General features: G+C 41.6%; 1 protein-coding gene across 1 annotated transcript in view; it reads left to right on the top strand.

Annotated features, from left to right (window-relative positions):
• Tnrc6b (trinucleotide repeat containing adaptor 6B) overlaps positions 1-14,319 on the top strand; it is a 186,935-nt gene that overhangs the window by 11,690 nt on the left and 160,926 nt on the right. The window contains exon 3 of the mRNA XM_077798936.1: positions 7,599-7,689. Coding sequence (XP_077655062.1) covers positions 7,645-7,689 — 45 coding nt within the window. The 5' untranslated portion in view covers positions 7,599-7,644. The remainder of the gene's footprint in view (positions 1-7,598; positions 7,690-14,319) is intronic.

Here is a 14,319-nt window from a genome sequence, read left to right as displayed (position 1 = left end):
CACTTCTACCGGGGTCAGGGAATACTTTCTAAAAACTGAGTCTGTAATGATAAACAGGGTGTCCCTTCTTGGCATAGGGGAGAGAAAGGCAGGCAGGATAATATGAATTAAAACATGAAAACCTGAAGCATACTGGCATATTGTGGAGCTGTAAGTTCAGCATGGCTGGAACAAAGAAATCAAATAGGTGAAACTGGAGAGCCAGGGCTGGGCTGGGGCTCAGTGGTCATATGAGACACTGGGTTTGATCCTAAGCATCACATAAAAATAAATAAACAAACAAACAAATAAATAAATAAAATAAATATATTGTGTCTATACAACCAAAAAATATTAAAAAAAAAAAAAACTGGAGAGACAGAGACAGGCTAGATCCTGGAGGGCTTTGAAAATACTAGCATATGTGCCATTTTTTTTTTTTTTTTTTTTTTGGTACCATGGATTGAACCCAGGGGCACTTAAAGCACTGAGCAACATCCCCAGACCTTTTTAATTTTTAATTTTGAGACTGGATCTTCCTAAGTTGCTGCAGATGTCTTTGAACTTGGATTCTCCTGCCTCAGCCTCCCAAGCTGCTGGAATTATGGGTGTGTGCACCTGCGCTTGGCATGTGCCAACTTTTATGGACAACCTTGCTCAGGATCTAAGTGACATTACTCATATTTATCCATTAACATTTGTTGAGTCTTGCCCTGTGTGTGCTGAGCACAGTACCAGGCCAAGACCATCCATTACTTACATGTATGGTATACTGATGACAGCTCCGAGGTGAAGTGACACATTGAGGCAGAATGAAATGCTTGTGCTTGCACATCATCTTATGACAGTGCTGGCCTTCCTTGTTCACCTCTCCAGTTAACTTAAGTGGGTTTTGCCTTGACTTTTTCATGATTGTTAGCACTGATACTTATACCTTCTGACAGTCCCCAAGGGGAACCCAGAGTTAACTGTGCATTGCTTGTTTGATTCTTCCAGTTTGTCAGAAGGACAGTAAGATTGACTTAGACCCTAGACACAACTATAAGTCATAACTTCAAACAAGAATGTCATCATTGCTGGGAGTGTGTAACTCAGAGGTAGAGCTTGCACAAAGCCCTAGGTTTGATCTTCAGCACCACACTGATGCTGACAGCACTAAGGCCCTAGGTTTGATCTGACAGCACTCTGTCCCAAAACATAGCGTTCTATGTTAGGACTTCTCTGCTGCACAATGATAAGGATTCCTCCATGAAGGTCCAGAGTCAGGCCCTGCAACTAATCCCAGTTACTTGGGAGTCTGAGGCAGGAGGATCACAAGTTCAAGGCCAGCCTTAGCAACTTAGCAAGACCATGTCTCAAAATAAAAAAAAAATGAAAAGGGCTACTTTTGAACTGCACCCCACTACCCATCAAGCTTTTTTTTTTTTAAAGAAACACATTAAAAACTATTAAGGAGGGCTGGGGATGTGGCTCAAGCGGTAGTGCGCTCACCTGGCATGCGTGTGGCCCGGGTTCGATCCTCAGCACCACATACAAAGAAAGATGTTGTGTCTGCCGAAAACTAAAAATAAATAAATAAATAAATAAATAAATAAAAATAAAAACTATTAAGGATAATTCCAAAGGAACAACAAAAAAAATGGGAGCAAAGAAAGGATGAAAAGAAAAGCAGGTATCAATAAAATGTTAAGTAGGCAGACTATATGGTGTTGGTTGGGAAAGTTTTAGTTTTTTAAAAAATTTTTTGCAGGTCTGGGGTTGTAGCTCAGCGGTAGAGCACTCGCCTAGCATGTGCAAGGCCCTGGGTTCTATCCTTAGCACCACATAAAAATAAATAAATAAAATAAAGATATTGTGTTCAGGGGCTGGGGATGTGGCTCAAGCGGTAGCGCGCTCGCCTGGCATGTGTGTGGCCTGGGTTCGATCCTCAGCACCACATACAAACAAAGATGTTGTGTCTGCCGAGAACTAAAAAATAGATATTAAAAAAATTCTCTCTCTCTCTCTCTCCCACTCTCTCTTAAAAAAAAAAAGATATTGTGTTCAACTACAGCTAAAAACAAAATATTATTATTATTATTATTTTTCTAGTAGTGGAGACTGAACCCAGCAGTGCTTTTCTACTGAGCTACACTCCTAGCCCTTTTCATTTTTTTTATTTTGAGACATGGTCTTGCTAAGTTGCTAAGGCTGGCCTTGAACTTGTGATCCTCTTGCCTCAGACTCCCAAGAAACTGGGATTTGTTGCAGGGCCTGACTCTGGACCTTCATGGAGGAATCCTTATCTTTGTGCAGCAGGGAAATCCTAACATAGAACGCTATGTTTTGGGACAGAGTGCTGTCAGAACACTGGCAACTGCCATTTCCTTGCTCCTTTGACAAGAAGTTATTCCCCTGTTGGTACAAGGTCTGCCTACATGGCAGTTTCTGAACTCTTGGTGTCTGGACTCCTGTAATACGAAATGTTGTGTGTCACCTCTGGCCTATTGTGGTTGTTATATGTAAATTGGCACATACCCACTATAAAAGCTGTTTTTGCTGTGCAATAAAGTAGACGCAATTCTCTGAAACCATCTCCGGAGGTTTTTTTTTAAAATGGTACTGGAGATGAACCCAGGGTCTTACACATGCTAGGCAAGCACTCAACTAATAAGCTGATCCCAGCCCTTTTTATTTTGAGACAAGTTACAGTCCTCCTTCTTTAGCCTCCTGAGTATCTTGGATTATAGGTGTGTGACACTGTACCCAGCAATTTTTATTTCTAAAAATGATTCCTGCCAGACATGGTAGAACATACCTATAGTCCTAGGCACATTCCCAGTGACCTAAAGACCTTCTACTAGGCCCCACCTCTTAGAGGACTTTCTGCCTCCCAATTGTGCCAATGTGGGGACCAGCCCTTTAACACAAGGACCTTTGAGGGGACATTTAATGTCCAAATGATAGTAGGTATGACTGGCGATTGTTCATAGGTAGTTATTGGCACATTTGTGTGGAGAGAAGGAAAGATTTGCCTGAGTAAAGTGTCGAATAGTGTGTCCTTTGGGTATAGCGAAGTTATCGAGGGCTTTGGAAGGAAAGGTATGTTACTGATGTTATGGTCATGGGATGATGGGGCAGCGTAGGCAGATACAGAAGCTGAACTTAATTGTGAGGAGTAGACTCAGATGCAAATTGGGATAGAATTGGACCCAATAAATAATAATCATTTCCCTGCCCAAGTTCTAAACCAGCAGAGGTATTTGACAAAGAAATAAGACAGGTTGAGATCAGAATGTCACTTTTATTACTAATAAAGCTGACATACCTAGGGCAGATAGGCTTCTTAGTTCAGAACTCCAGGATTTAACAAGTGTGCTCAGCCCATAGCTCTAATCTAGGAGAGGCCTGCCTAGTAGAAGAGGGAGGGCAGGGAGCCTAATAGGCTCCCCTCTTGGAAAGGGGCCAGAGGGGGCTGGCCAGTGTAAGTCCAGATTCACTTTCTTTTTCCAGAGACACTAATCAGGTAAGTCTCTTCACCCCAACAGCATGAGTCATGTTATGGTAAGTTCATGATATTAAAACATTCACATTGTCCCACATGGAGGGAATCCTCAAGGATGGGGAGAAGGTTCCCCTCCCCTAGCTCCCCAGCTCTTGTCTCCTAGTGCAATGGTCTTTACCAATAAGTAAGTCCAGACACCAGAGTCTGCCAAGCCCCTTCCTCCCTTCACCGCTTCCCTCCTGCCTTTCTTCCTGGTTTAGACAGAAACCTCTTCCTTTCCATTTCCCCTTGGGCTTAACTATGTACTGTTTATTAGTCCACAAACAATTTTAAAGGACAACTTTGCTCACTTTGTAAGACTCGTGCTCTTTGAAGTTCACCTGTCTTCTAGCTTGTATGCAGCAAATAAATGTCCCACTTTCTGATGTCTGAAAGGCCTAAATGAAGACTCTTCCCTAAAGTCTAATCTTTCCTCAGCCATGCCAGTTTAGGAAGAGCTATGCCAGCATAATTCAAGGTCAAGCAGCAGCCCTCTGTACACTGAAGCCACCCACGCCTGCTAACACCCTGTGCTGAGGCTAGCACACATGGCGTCTGCTTGCTAGGCCAAAGTGGACGGTGTATGCTGAGACCGCCTGCACAGCTGGAGTTTGGTTTAGATGAGCTTTCAGTGCCACCGTCACAATTGTGGCTTGTTTCTTGGCGAGACTTTCAAAGCCCCCATAGTCTTTGCCGAAATTTCTGAGCCTAGTGCATGCAGCCTTGTCTCTATAGAAACAATCACTTATCTGACGACAAAGTTGCCATAACTACAGTTACCATTAAGGTCAAAATACTGTGTGGCCTATAGTTTATAAGCTTCAGTAGGTTAAAAAGCTAATACACAAGTAAAAACCTGTGTGGCCTAATGTAATCATCTACAGGAGAATCCTTCGTGTCTCATTAAAGGCCCAAAGTCCTGGCCTCCAATTGAAGCTTCAAAAATTCCACATGTATTTCATGCCCCCCAATTTTACTTCCTGTCTTTTTATCCAGATATCAGTCTTATGCACTAGATATTAGGCTCTTTGAGACCTAATAAATAGTACTATCCTCCCCTTGACTGAGCTGTGTACCAGTGGAGAAATGAGATAAAAAAGGAAAGCATTTGAGAGACCAAACTATTGTCTCTGTTATTGACAAAACTGTATTGAAAAATGTGACTTACACATAGATACTGCTAAGTGGACTTCTTAACAGTAAGCCTCAGAATTCGGCAGACTTACTTAGTTGTAGGTAGTTGTGAGGGTCTTGCATTTAGGGGTACAAGAGCCAGAAGAACGCCTGCTCCCCAGTGGTAGCTCCTTCCCAAGGGAAGGAAGGGCTGAGCTCCACCCGCCTTGGCTCTCATTCCAGATAAGTCTCTTCAAGGCAAGCTTTTTTCTCCTTTGGGGTAGAGAGGAGCCAGCAGGAGAGGGAAGCAGTGTCCTGTGAGCATAAAGGCACAGGGAAATGTTCAGCGAGAACTGGGGATTGAGTATAGGAGAATAGAGGGAGCTTTTAGAGTGGCCATCTGCATGTCCTTCGACCTATTACATTCAATCCTCAGGAAAATGATGTTCCCCAGGGAAATGAGATAAAGGGGAATTTTCTCAATGTCTCATATACATAGTCCTTTGCGTCTGACTTGAGTTACAGCTGTGACTGTCTCTAGGCTTGTCACTGCTTCCTGCCTGTTCAGGCCTAACAATAGAAAGGTTGTCCACTGGATGGGTACAGGTCCATTGTTCTTCCTTAATAATTTTTTCTCCAACATGTTGAAAATTTTAGGGCTGCTATAAGGAGAGAAGGTAAGACTTAATAAGGCCTTGATGAATAGATGGGATCTTGTGAGGAAATGATGGATTTTAGAAAGTGAATGTAGGGGCAAAAGTCTTTGGTTAAGCTGAGCGCCATGGTGTACACCTGTAGTCCTGGCTCTTCGGAAGGCTAAGGCAGGAGGATATCTTGAGCCCAGGAGTTGGAGGCTAGCCTGGGCAGCATAGTGAGGTCCATGTCTGGGGGAAGGTCTTGATAATAACCTTGAAAGTGGGGGGTAGGAAGGTTGGGGAGGACAGAGGGCTTGGGGTTGGGGCAGGGAAGAGGAATCAGGGAGGAAAAGAGCAGTGAAGGTCAGAGAAAGGTCAGCGAGAAAGAAAGCGAGGGCTGGACAAGAGAAGGGGGGAGGTGGTAAAGCTGTAGGTCAAGCAGTCTGCCATACAACAGCAGTGGCCTTTTGTAGAGGAGCACACCATCGCCTGCCTCCTTCCTCTCCTGCCTTCCTACCGGAAGCCTGGGTGGAGCCCCAGGGCTCAGAGCAGAGAGTAACCAGTGCTGGCTGAGAGCGCAGACCTGGGAGCGGAAGGGAATTCTTGGTGTGTGGAGTGCATCCTCTGCGAGTACCCACCTCCCTTCCTGTGAGTAGGAGGATGGTTGGGAGGTGCTTTGCAGTTCATATCTTGCTGGTTGTTTTTGAATTTTTTCAAGTGTTGTCAACTTAATTTTCATAGAAAGAGCAATCCTGTTTTTACACAACAGTCATAAACAGTGAAGGGCAAAAGCAACTAGAGAGAGCCTGTTTACTTGCTGTGCACCTCGTGTGTGTGTGTGTGTGTGTGTGTGTGTGTGTGTGTGTGTGTGTTGGAGGACTGGGCAGCACAGGGTAACACGTGAAAGTGAATGGAGGTTGCGTGAGAATTTCTGCTGTACCAATTGTAAACTCACATCACGTAAATAAACATTTGTTCCCAAAAAACCTTGTTGGGCAAGCTCACTAGATATTTTGAATACCCCCTTTTCCCAGCCAACAGCCATGGAAACCCAGAAGTGCCTTCTTAGCCTCAGGTCTTGCAGCTGGCTATTAAGAAACCTGCACCAGAAGGGATTGCCATGCCCTGGTGTGTTCACAAAGAGACGTCTCTGCACACAGAAAAGCATGTGTTACAAGCATCATTTTAGGTTTTACATTTTGTAGCTGTCAGTCTTTTAAAATATTTGAGAGGTTTTTAAGTTTTTATTTATTTCAAAAAAAAATTTTTTAGGGGAGTGGTCCTGGGGACGGAACCCAGGACCTCATGCATGCTAGGTGACCCACATCCCAGCACTTTTTATTTTGAGACAGTCTCACAAAGTTGCCCAGGTTGGCCTTGAACTTTTAATTCTTCTGCCTGAGCCTCCTGAGTAGCTGGGATTGCAGGTGTGCACTGACTCCTTTTGGCATATTGTAATTCAGTCATTTTAACAAACTTTCGCTTGATTGGTATTGAAAGGAAAAATTACTATTCTTTGTTGTTTTACCCCAGAAGTAGCCCAGTGTTTTTTTTTTTAATAGAGAGAGAGAGAGAGAGTGAGAGAGAGAGAGAGAGAGTGAGAGAGTGTGTTTTGTTTTTTTTTTTTTATTTTTTTTAGTTTTCGGCGGACCCAACATCTTTATTTGTATGTGGTGCTGAGGATCGAACCCAGCGCCCCCTGCGTGCCAGGCAAGCGCGCTACTGCTTGAGCCACATCCCCAGCCTTAGCCTAGTGTTTTATCAAATTAAATTAGCTGACATTTAGTTGGCTAGGCGTATTTTCTTAAAAAAAACAAAGTGGACCACCTGTTAGAATGGACTTTCATTTTTGTTACAAAAACAAGTCTGTTGAACATAAATCATAAACCCAGAAAACCTGGCCAGGTCCAGCAGCCTAGCCCAATATCCAGCGGTGTGACCTGCTGCAGCGCAACAGCTGGCACACCGCCTTGCTCACTGCGTCCTTCTGGCAGGTTGGTGTTGACTGCAAGAACCGTTGAAGATTTCCATTATCACTTCTGCCAAGAGCCACGTAAGATTGGAAAAGAAATCTAGAGCTATTAATATCCCAGTGCCTTAAGCCTTTCACAGTTATCTTGCTCCTCCAGCATAGGGGAAGAGTCCTGCTCCGCCTCACTCCATCTTTCTTCTTACCTAAGATGCACGTGGTAACTTAGCATGCGCGTGCACACACACTCAAAGTGCCTAAGGTCATCTCCTCACAGGATCCATGGTCTCAGTGACAAAATTTCAGTCTAAATCTTTAGGGAAGTAAACTTTTGCCCAAATTCCTTACATGCGTTTTTCTCTCCTTATCTCTCTTTCAGGCAGCAGTTGTGTTTTTCTGCAGAGTTTTGCACAGAGTCTGTTCCCATGCAAACTAATGAGGGAGAAGTGTCGGAAGAAAGCAGTTCCAAGGTCAGTAATGTACCTACAATATTAAGAATTTGAGTAGAAATCCAATAGTAGAGGTAGTGGATGAATAGAGTGGGTGTTGTGTTTTAGGTGAATTTATAAATTAGATTGATTTAAATTAGAACCTAATCTAGATCTGGAAAGATTTTTTTTCTTCTCAGTATCTGTTTTTGTTATTCTTTTTTTTTCTTTTAAGAGGAGGAAAAGTTTATTTGGGGGCTCATGTTTTTGTTATTCTGTGTGACAAATTTAAAACAAATTTGACTGGAACTTTATGATTCACTATTAGAATATCATTTTATCTTTTCACTTTTAATATGAAAGTTTAGGGACTGGGGATGTGGCTCAAGCGGTAGCGCGCTCGCCTGGCATGCATGTGGCCGCGGTTTGATCCTCAGCACCACATAGAAACAAAGATGTTGTGTCCGCTGAAAACTAAAAAATAAACATTAAAATTCTCTCTCTCTCTCTTTAAAAAAATATGAAAGTTTAATATACTTGTAAAAATTAACAGTCAGAAGTATATGAGGCTGAAAGTAAAAGCCTGTCCCTGTTCTTGCTGCACAGAAGCAGTCACTTGTGATTTTCAGACATTTTTCTATTATAAATTTTAAGTGATAATTTGTTGGTTTTTCATTTAAAATGGAAGGAATTTTTTTCTTTGTCAAACCCAATCTACAAATAGGTTATCTGTGTTTATCTACTTCTATCTGGCTCCATGTCCTGAATTTCCTTGGCTCTTTCCTGATGTGGTCACATGGGACCTTTTCTTCTGGGAGCCTCTAGGTACCTCACATTGTCTTCTAAACAGTCTCCAGCACTGCACCTTGCCCTCTACCAAGGATCCCCCAAGGCGGGAGGCCCTCTGCTGCTGCACTCCCACAAGTATTCTCTATGGGATGCTTATTCTTTCACCAGAGCCAAAGTGGAGACCAGTCAAAATGGCACCAAGAATCCCCCTAAGCATACTGAGTGGAAGAAACTGGGCACAAAAGATCATATATTGCATCATGCCACATAGGGGACATGTGCAGAATAGATAAATCCATAGGCAGGGGCAGGTAGGTGGTTTCTGGAGATTGGAGGAGCGAGATGTGGAATGGACAGTAACTGCCTAATGGATATGGGGTTTCCACATGGGGTGATGAAAACATTTTGGAACTAGATAGAAGTGGTAGATGCATAGCATTGCAGATACATTAGATGCCTCTGAATTGTTCATTTCAATATGTTTATGTTATATGAATTTCATATCAATAATTGTTAAAATTTTAAAAAAGGAAAAAAAAGTCAATGGATTCCTGTTACCCATGCTCACTGCCTATTGGCTTCCTGCTTTGATTCACTGGATTCCAGAGAGGCCACACACTAGTCTGCCCTTGCACATTGTGTGCTAGGCTGTAAGAAACTGAGTCCCTTCCTCAACAGCTCCTTCAGCATGATTTTGAACTTCACCACTCAACAGGGTTGTGATCAGGTCCATGGAGGGGGGACACGTGCCATCTTGTCTTCTTATTTTTTTTTTCCCCATCTCACCAGGTCTCTTTCTTCTTTCTGTAGCCAGGGCAGAAGCCTGTAGGCTTACACTAGATGTACCTAGACCCTAAGTCTCAGTGAGGGCTGTCAGAACCAACAAAACTCAGGGGCTCTAGGAATCGCCTCAACACATGCCCAGGACTGTCAAGACACATACACCCTGGGATTTCTGAGGTACACATACACACTTCCCCAAGATCCTAATTCATTATTTTATAATGAAATATAATGTTAATGAAGACTGGATTCTAGGATTCCCTGGCTACTAATATATCTCTCCCTGGAAAGCTGAGGGGTAATTAGAAGATTGCTTACTGAGCATGTAATAGAATATTTTATTATGTTATAAACTCAGATTTTACCTTTGTTTGGCTGGGATGGGGGGCTGGTTTTCTTGATTTTTTATTTACTTAATAGTTTATCAGTTTAAAATCAGTTAGATTAAAAACATGAAAGAACATTCTTCTTATACTTGAAGAAAGTAGATGCTTCTGTTAATCAGAAGTTAGAGTATAACTTCAGCCTCATCAGTCTTAATTCAATTCAGGTTTTTATGTTTGATTCTCCCTGTGTTGCCTTTTGTTTAAAATCTTGTATTTGGAATGCTTTCATGTTAATGCAGAAATGTATCATAGTATTTTTGGTAACAATTTGTGGCTGCCTTTGAATAAAAAGCCAGGCACAATGGCACATGCCTCCTATCTATCTGCTCAGGAGGCCAACGCAGGAGCTCACAGGTTCAAGACCAGCCTGGGCAACTTGGTGAGACATTCAGCGATTTAGTGCGACTGTATCAAAGTGAAGAATGGCAGCTGACCACATTGGCACACACCTGTAATCCCAGCAACTTAGGAGGCTGAGGCAGGAGGATAACAAGTTCAAGGCCATCAATTTAGCAAGGCCCTAAGCAACTCAGCAAGACCCTGCTTCAAAATAAAAAAATTTAAACAAAAGGAGGGCTGGGGGTTTAACTCAATGTAAAGTACCCCCAGGTTCAATCCCCAGTACCAAAAAAAAAAAAAAAAAGTACTTAAAGAAGACAAGTTGACAGTTATTATCAAGGTAAAACTTCAGAAGAAGCTCTTAAATATGTTCTTTGTAGGCTTAGCGACTACTACTTATGGTTTTCCCAAAGACCACTTCAGGCCTTATTTAATTTTGCTGCTATGTATGTGAGAGAGAAAACTGAATAGAACTAACACAGCTAACCAAGAGTCCATCTTATTTTTCCGTACTTTTGAGGTTAGGTAAGAAAATTATGTTCTGTAAAAAAAAGTCTTTGGTGACTTATCAGGAACTCCAAAAGCAAGGATATGTACTTTATTGGCCTGAATCCCCTAGAGAAAGAATCAGCTCACCTACTTTATTTGACAGTTATGTGCCTATTGATCTAAAATATATTCTATCTGTCATATGTGGCTTTCACTTGTTGAATGCAATGATCATTTTTCTTTATGTGTCTGATCTAAGCTGTTCAGAGCAGAGCTGTCTATTGCCAGGGAGGTTTTAGCTGTGGTGTTGATTTACTGACATGTCTTGGACCCCAGCTATGTCATCCTTTCTCCATCATTTTTTTAAATTGAGATATTACTAATAACATCACAGAAGAGTCATTCTCAATAAAATAGTCATTAATTATTTAAGTCAGAAACACTTATTAGGCACCTGCTGTTTGTTGATGCCCTGTTTAGGCATGCCAGGTCATGTAAGACATTAGTGTTTGCATGTGGGGAACTTCAGTCAAGGTGAGAGAGGGAGCCATGCTAATCAGACCATGATACTGATAGTAAACATGTGCCTAGCCCAAAGTTGTGAATTCTTCCTGGAAAGAAGCTCCACAATGGAGACTGTGACACTTGAACTGGATTTTGTGAGAAGAAGAAAGATTTTTAAAAATTGGTTTATTGGGGTTGGGGATGTGGCTCAAGTGGTAGCGAGCTTGCCTAGCATGTGTGAGGCACTGGGTTCGATTCTCAGCACCACGTAAAAATAAAATAAAGATATTGTTTCCACCTAAAACTAAATATTTAAAAGAAAAATTGGTTTGTAGCTCAGTGGCAGAGCACTTGCCTAGCATATGTGAGGCACTGGGTTCAATCCTTAGCACCGCATAAAAATAAATAAAATAAAGGCATGCTGTCCCATCTACATCTACAAAAATATTTTTTTAAAAAATCGGGGGGCTGGCATTGTGGCTCAGTGGCAGAGCGCTTGCCTAGCACATGCAAGGCCCTGGGTTCGATCCTCAGCACCACATAAAAATAAATAAATAAAATAAAGATGTTGTGTCCAACTAAGAAATAAATATTAAAAAAAATAAAAAATTGATTTGTTGCTGGGTGGGTGGGGAGGAGAGGAGTGTCATAAGCAGAGGGAGTGACATGTAGCAGGTAAGTAGTAAAGTGTGATGAGAGATGGTGAGAAGGTTTGAGTGTGTTTCAGACATCTTGCTGTGTGTTATCCCAGTATCCTAGGCAGAAGAACTCCAAATGATTTATGTAGACATTCCACCCTCAAGGAAACCTAACTTCCTACTCCTTAAATGTGGTTCATATAGAGGAGAAACCTATCATAACAACACCTACCTCAGCCTGGAGACCAAGGTCAGCTTTAACAGTGACATCATGTTTAATGTGTGTAACCTTAATAATAAAAGGTAATGAAATAGCACTTCACCCCATGACCTCCCCTAAAACCCATTACCCCAGTCTAATCATCAGAAAAGCATCAGAGTCCAATAGAGGGACTTTTTGTAAAAGTTACTCTTGTTATCATTGTGGTTTTGGGAGTGTGTGTGGTTTTGGGCCTCACACGCACTAGGAAAATGCTCTACTATTGAGCTACATCCTCAGCCCATTATTGTTTTTAACTGGGGATGGAGGGTTTGGATTTTGAAAGTGCCTGCAGGCACTCACAGTAAAAATATTTAGCAGGCATTTTGGAGCTTAGGAGACCAGGTGTACATTGGGAGTTCTTAACACATAGGAATAGATGAGGCCTGGGAAGTGAGAAAAGGCCCAACTGGAACTATTTGTTTGTGTGTTAGACTTTAATATTCATAAAAATTATCTTAGGTGTTTTCCTTTCCTTTCCTCCCTGCTCTCCTCTTTTTTTCTCTTCTCTCTCTCTCTCTTTCTTCTTGTACTGGGAATCGAATCCAGGGCCTACTTTACCACTGAGCAACATAGCCAGCCCTTTATATTTTTAGACAGAATCTTGCTACATTGCATAAGCTGCTTTGAACACGCAATCATCCTGACTTGACATCTTGAGTAGCTGGGATCATGGGTAGGTGCCCCTGCACCTGGATCTTTACTTTTTAAAGTAGCTTCATTAAAGTACACTTCACTGGTGCACACCTGGAGTCCAGCTCTCTGGAGGCTGAGACAAGAGCATCACTTGATCCCAGGTTGGAGGCCAGCCTGGGCAACATAGCAAAAAGGGGAAAAATTGGGTGGGAATATAGCTCAGTTGGCATAGTGTTTCCTTCGAATGCACAAGGGCCTGGGTTCTAATCCCCAGCACCACCAAAAAAAAAAAAAAAAGGGGGGGGGAGGATATTTCATATACCATAAAATTTACCCATTTGCCAGGGGTATATATATCTCAGTGGTAAATCATGTGCTTAGCTTGTGCAAAGCCTTGGGTAAATTCTGAGTGCACACACACACAGACACACACATTTATCCATTTAAAGTATATAGTTCAATTTTTTTAATCACAGAGTTGTACAACCATTTCTAGTCATAAAATCTCTCTATATCCATTAATAGTCACTCCAGTTTCCTTTCTCCTGGAATTCAATCACTAATCAACTTTCTGTTTGTATAGAATTGCCAGGGATTTTTGTTATTGGTTTTTTTTTTTTTTCATTTTCATCCTGGAGATTGAACCCAGGGGCTCTTTACTACTGAGATACCTCCCTAATCCTTATTTTTTTATTTTGAGATAGTGTCTTACTAAATTTTTGAGGATCTTGGTAAGTTGTTGAGGTTGGCCTCAAAATTGCTATTTTGCCTCAGCCTCCCATGTCTCTGGGATTATAGATGTGTACCACCTCACCAGGCTCTGGAATTGCCAGTTTTGGACATTTCATATATGTAGACTCATACAACATGTGTTTTAGAATTCAGTGTGAGCCTTCTTTCCCTTAGCAGATGTTTTCATGTTTAGCACATATCAGTACTTCATTCCTTTTTGTGGCTGACTAGTATTCCACTGTGGCTGGATATACCATATTTTGTTTATCCATTAATCAGATGATGTATATTTGAGTTGTTTATACTTTTGTCTAATATGAATAATGCTGCTGTGAACATTGTTGTACAAATTTTTGTTTGAATATATATTTTCATTTCTCTTGGTTACATACCTAAGAGTGGAATTGCTGGCCGTATGGTTTACATTTAACTTTTTTTTTTCCTAAGTATTTTTTAGTTATAGATAGACACAATATCTTTATTTATTTTTATGTGGTCCTGAGGATCAAACCCAGTGCTCATATGTGCGAGGCAGGTGCCAGCCCCTATGTTTAACTTCTTGAGGAACTGCCCAAACTGTTTTCCAAATGGCCACACCATTTTAGATTCCCACCAGAAATATGTGAGGTTTCCTCTTGGTCCTTTGTCTTCACCAACACTTGTTATTTCTGTTTTTTATTTTAGCCATTCTTGTGAATGGGAAATGCTACCTCATTGTGGATTTTTTTTTTCTGTTTATTTTTGTGTTTTTGTTTTGTTTTATTTTTATACTGGGGATTGAATCCAGGGGTGCTTTACCACTGAGCTATATCCCAGCCCTTTAAAATTGTGGGGTTTTTGTTTGGTTTTGTTTTTAAATTTTGAGTCAGGGTTTTGTTAAATTGCTGAGGCTGGCCTCAAACTTGCAATCCTCTTACCTCAGCCTACCAAGAATTAAAGACATGCATCCGTGCCTGACTCGTTTATGGTCGTGATTTGCACTTTATATGCTTTTTAAGATGAAGATGCTCAGGCTCCACCTTGGATCTACTGAAACAGAATCTCAAGAGTTGGGGTCCTGGGATCTATAATTTCTTTGTAAGCAGCCCATGTGATTCCTATGCAGATTGTAGGCATA

Source organism: Urocitellus parryii, chromosome 5 (assembly GCF_045843805.1).
Source record: "Urocitellus parryii isolate mUroPar1 chromosome 5, mUroPar1.hap1, whole genome shotgun sequence".
Classification (NCBI taxonomy): Eukaryota; Metazoa; Chordata; class Mammalia; order Rodentia; family Sciuridae; genus Urocitellus; species Urocitellus parryii.
This window is presented reverse-complemented; position numbering and strand designations above follow the sequence as displayed.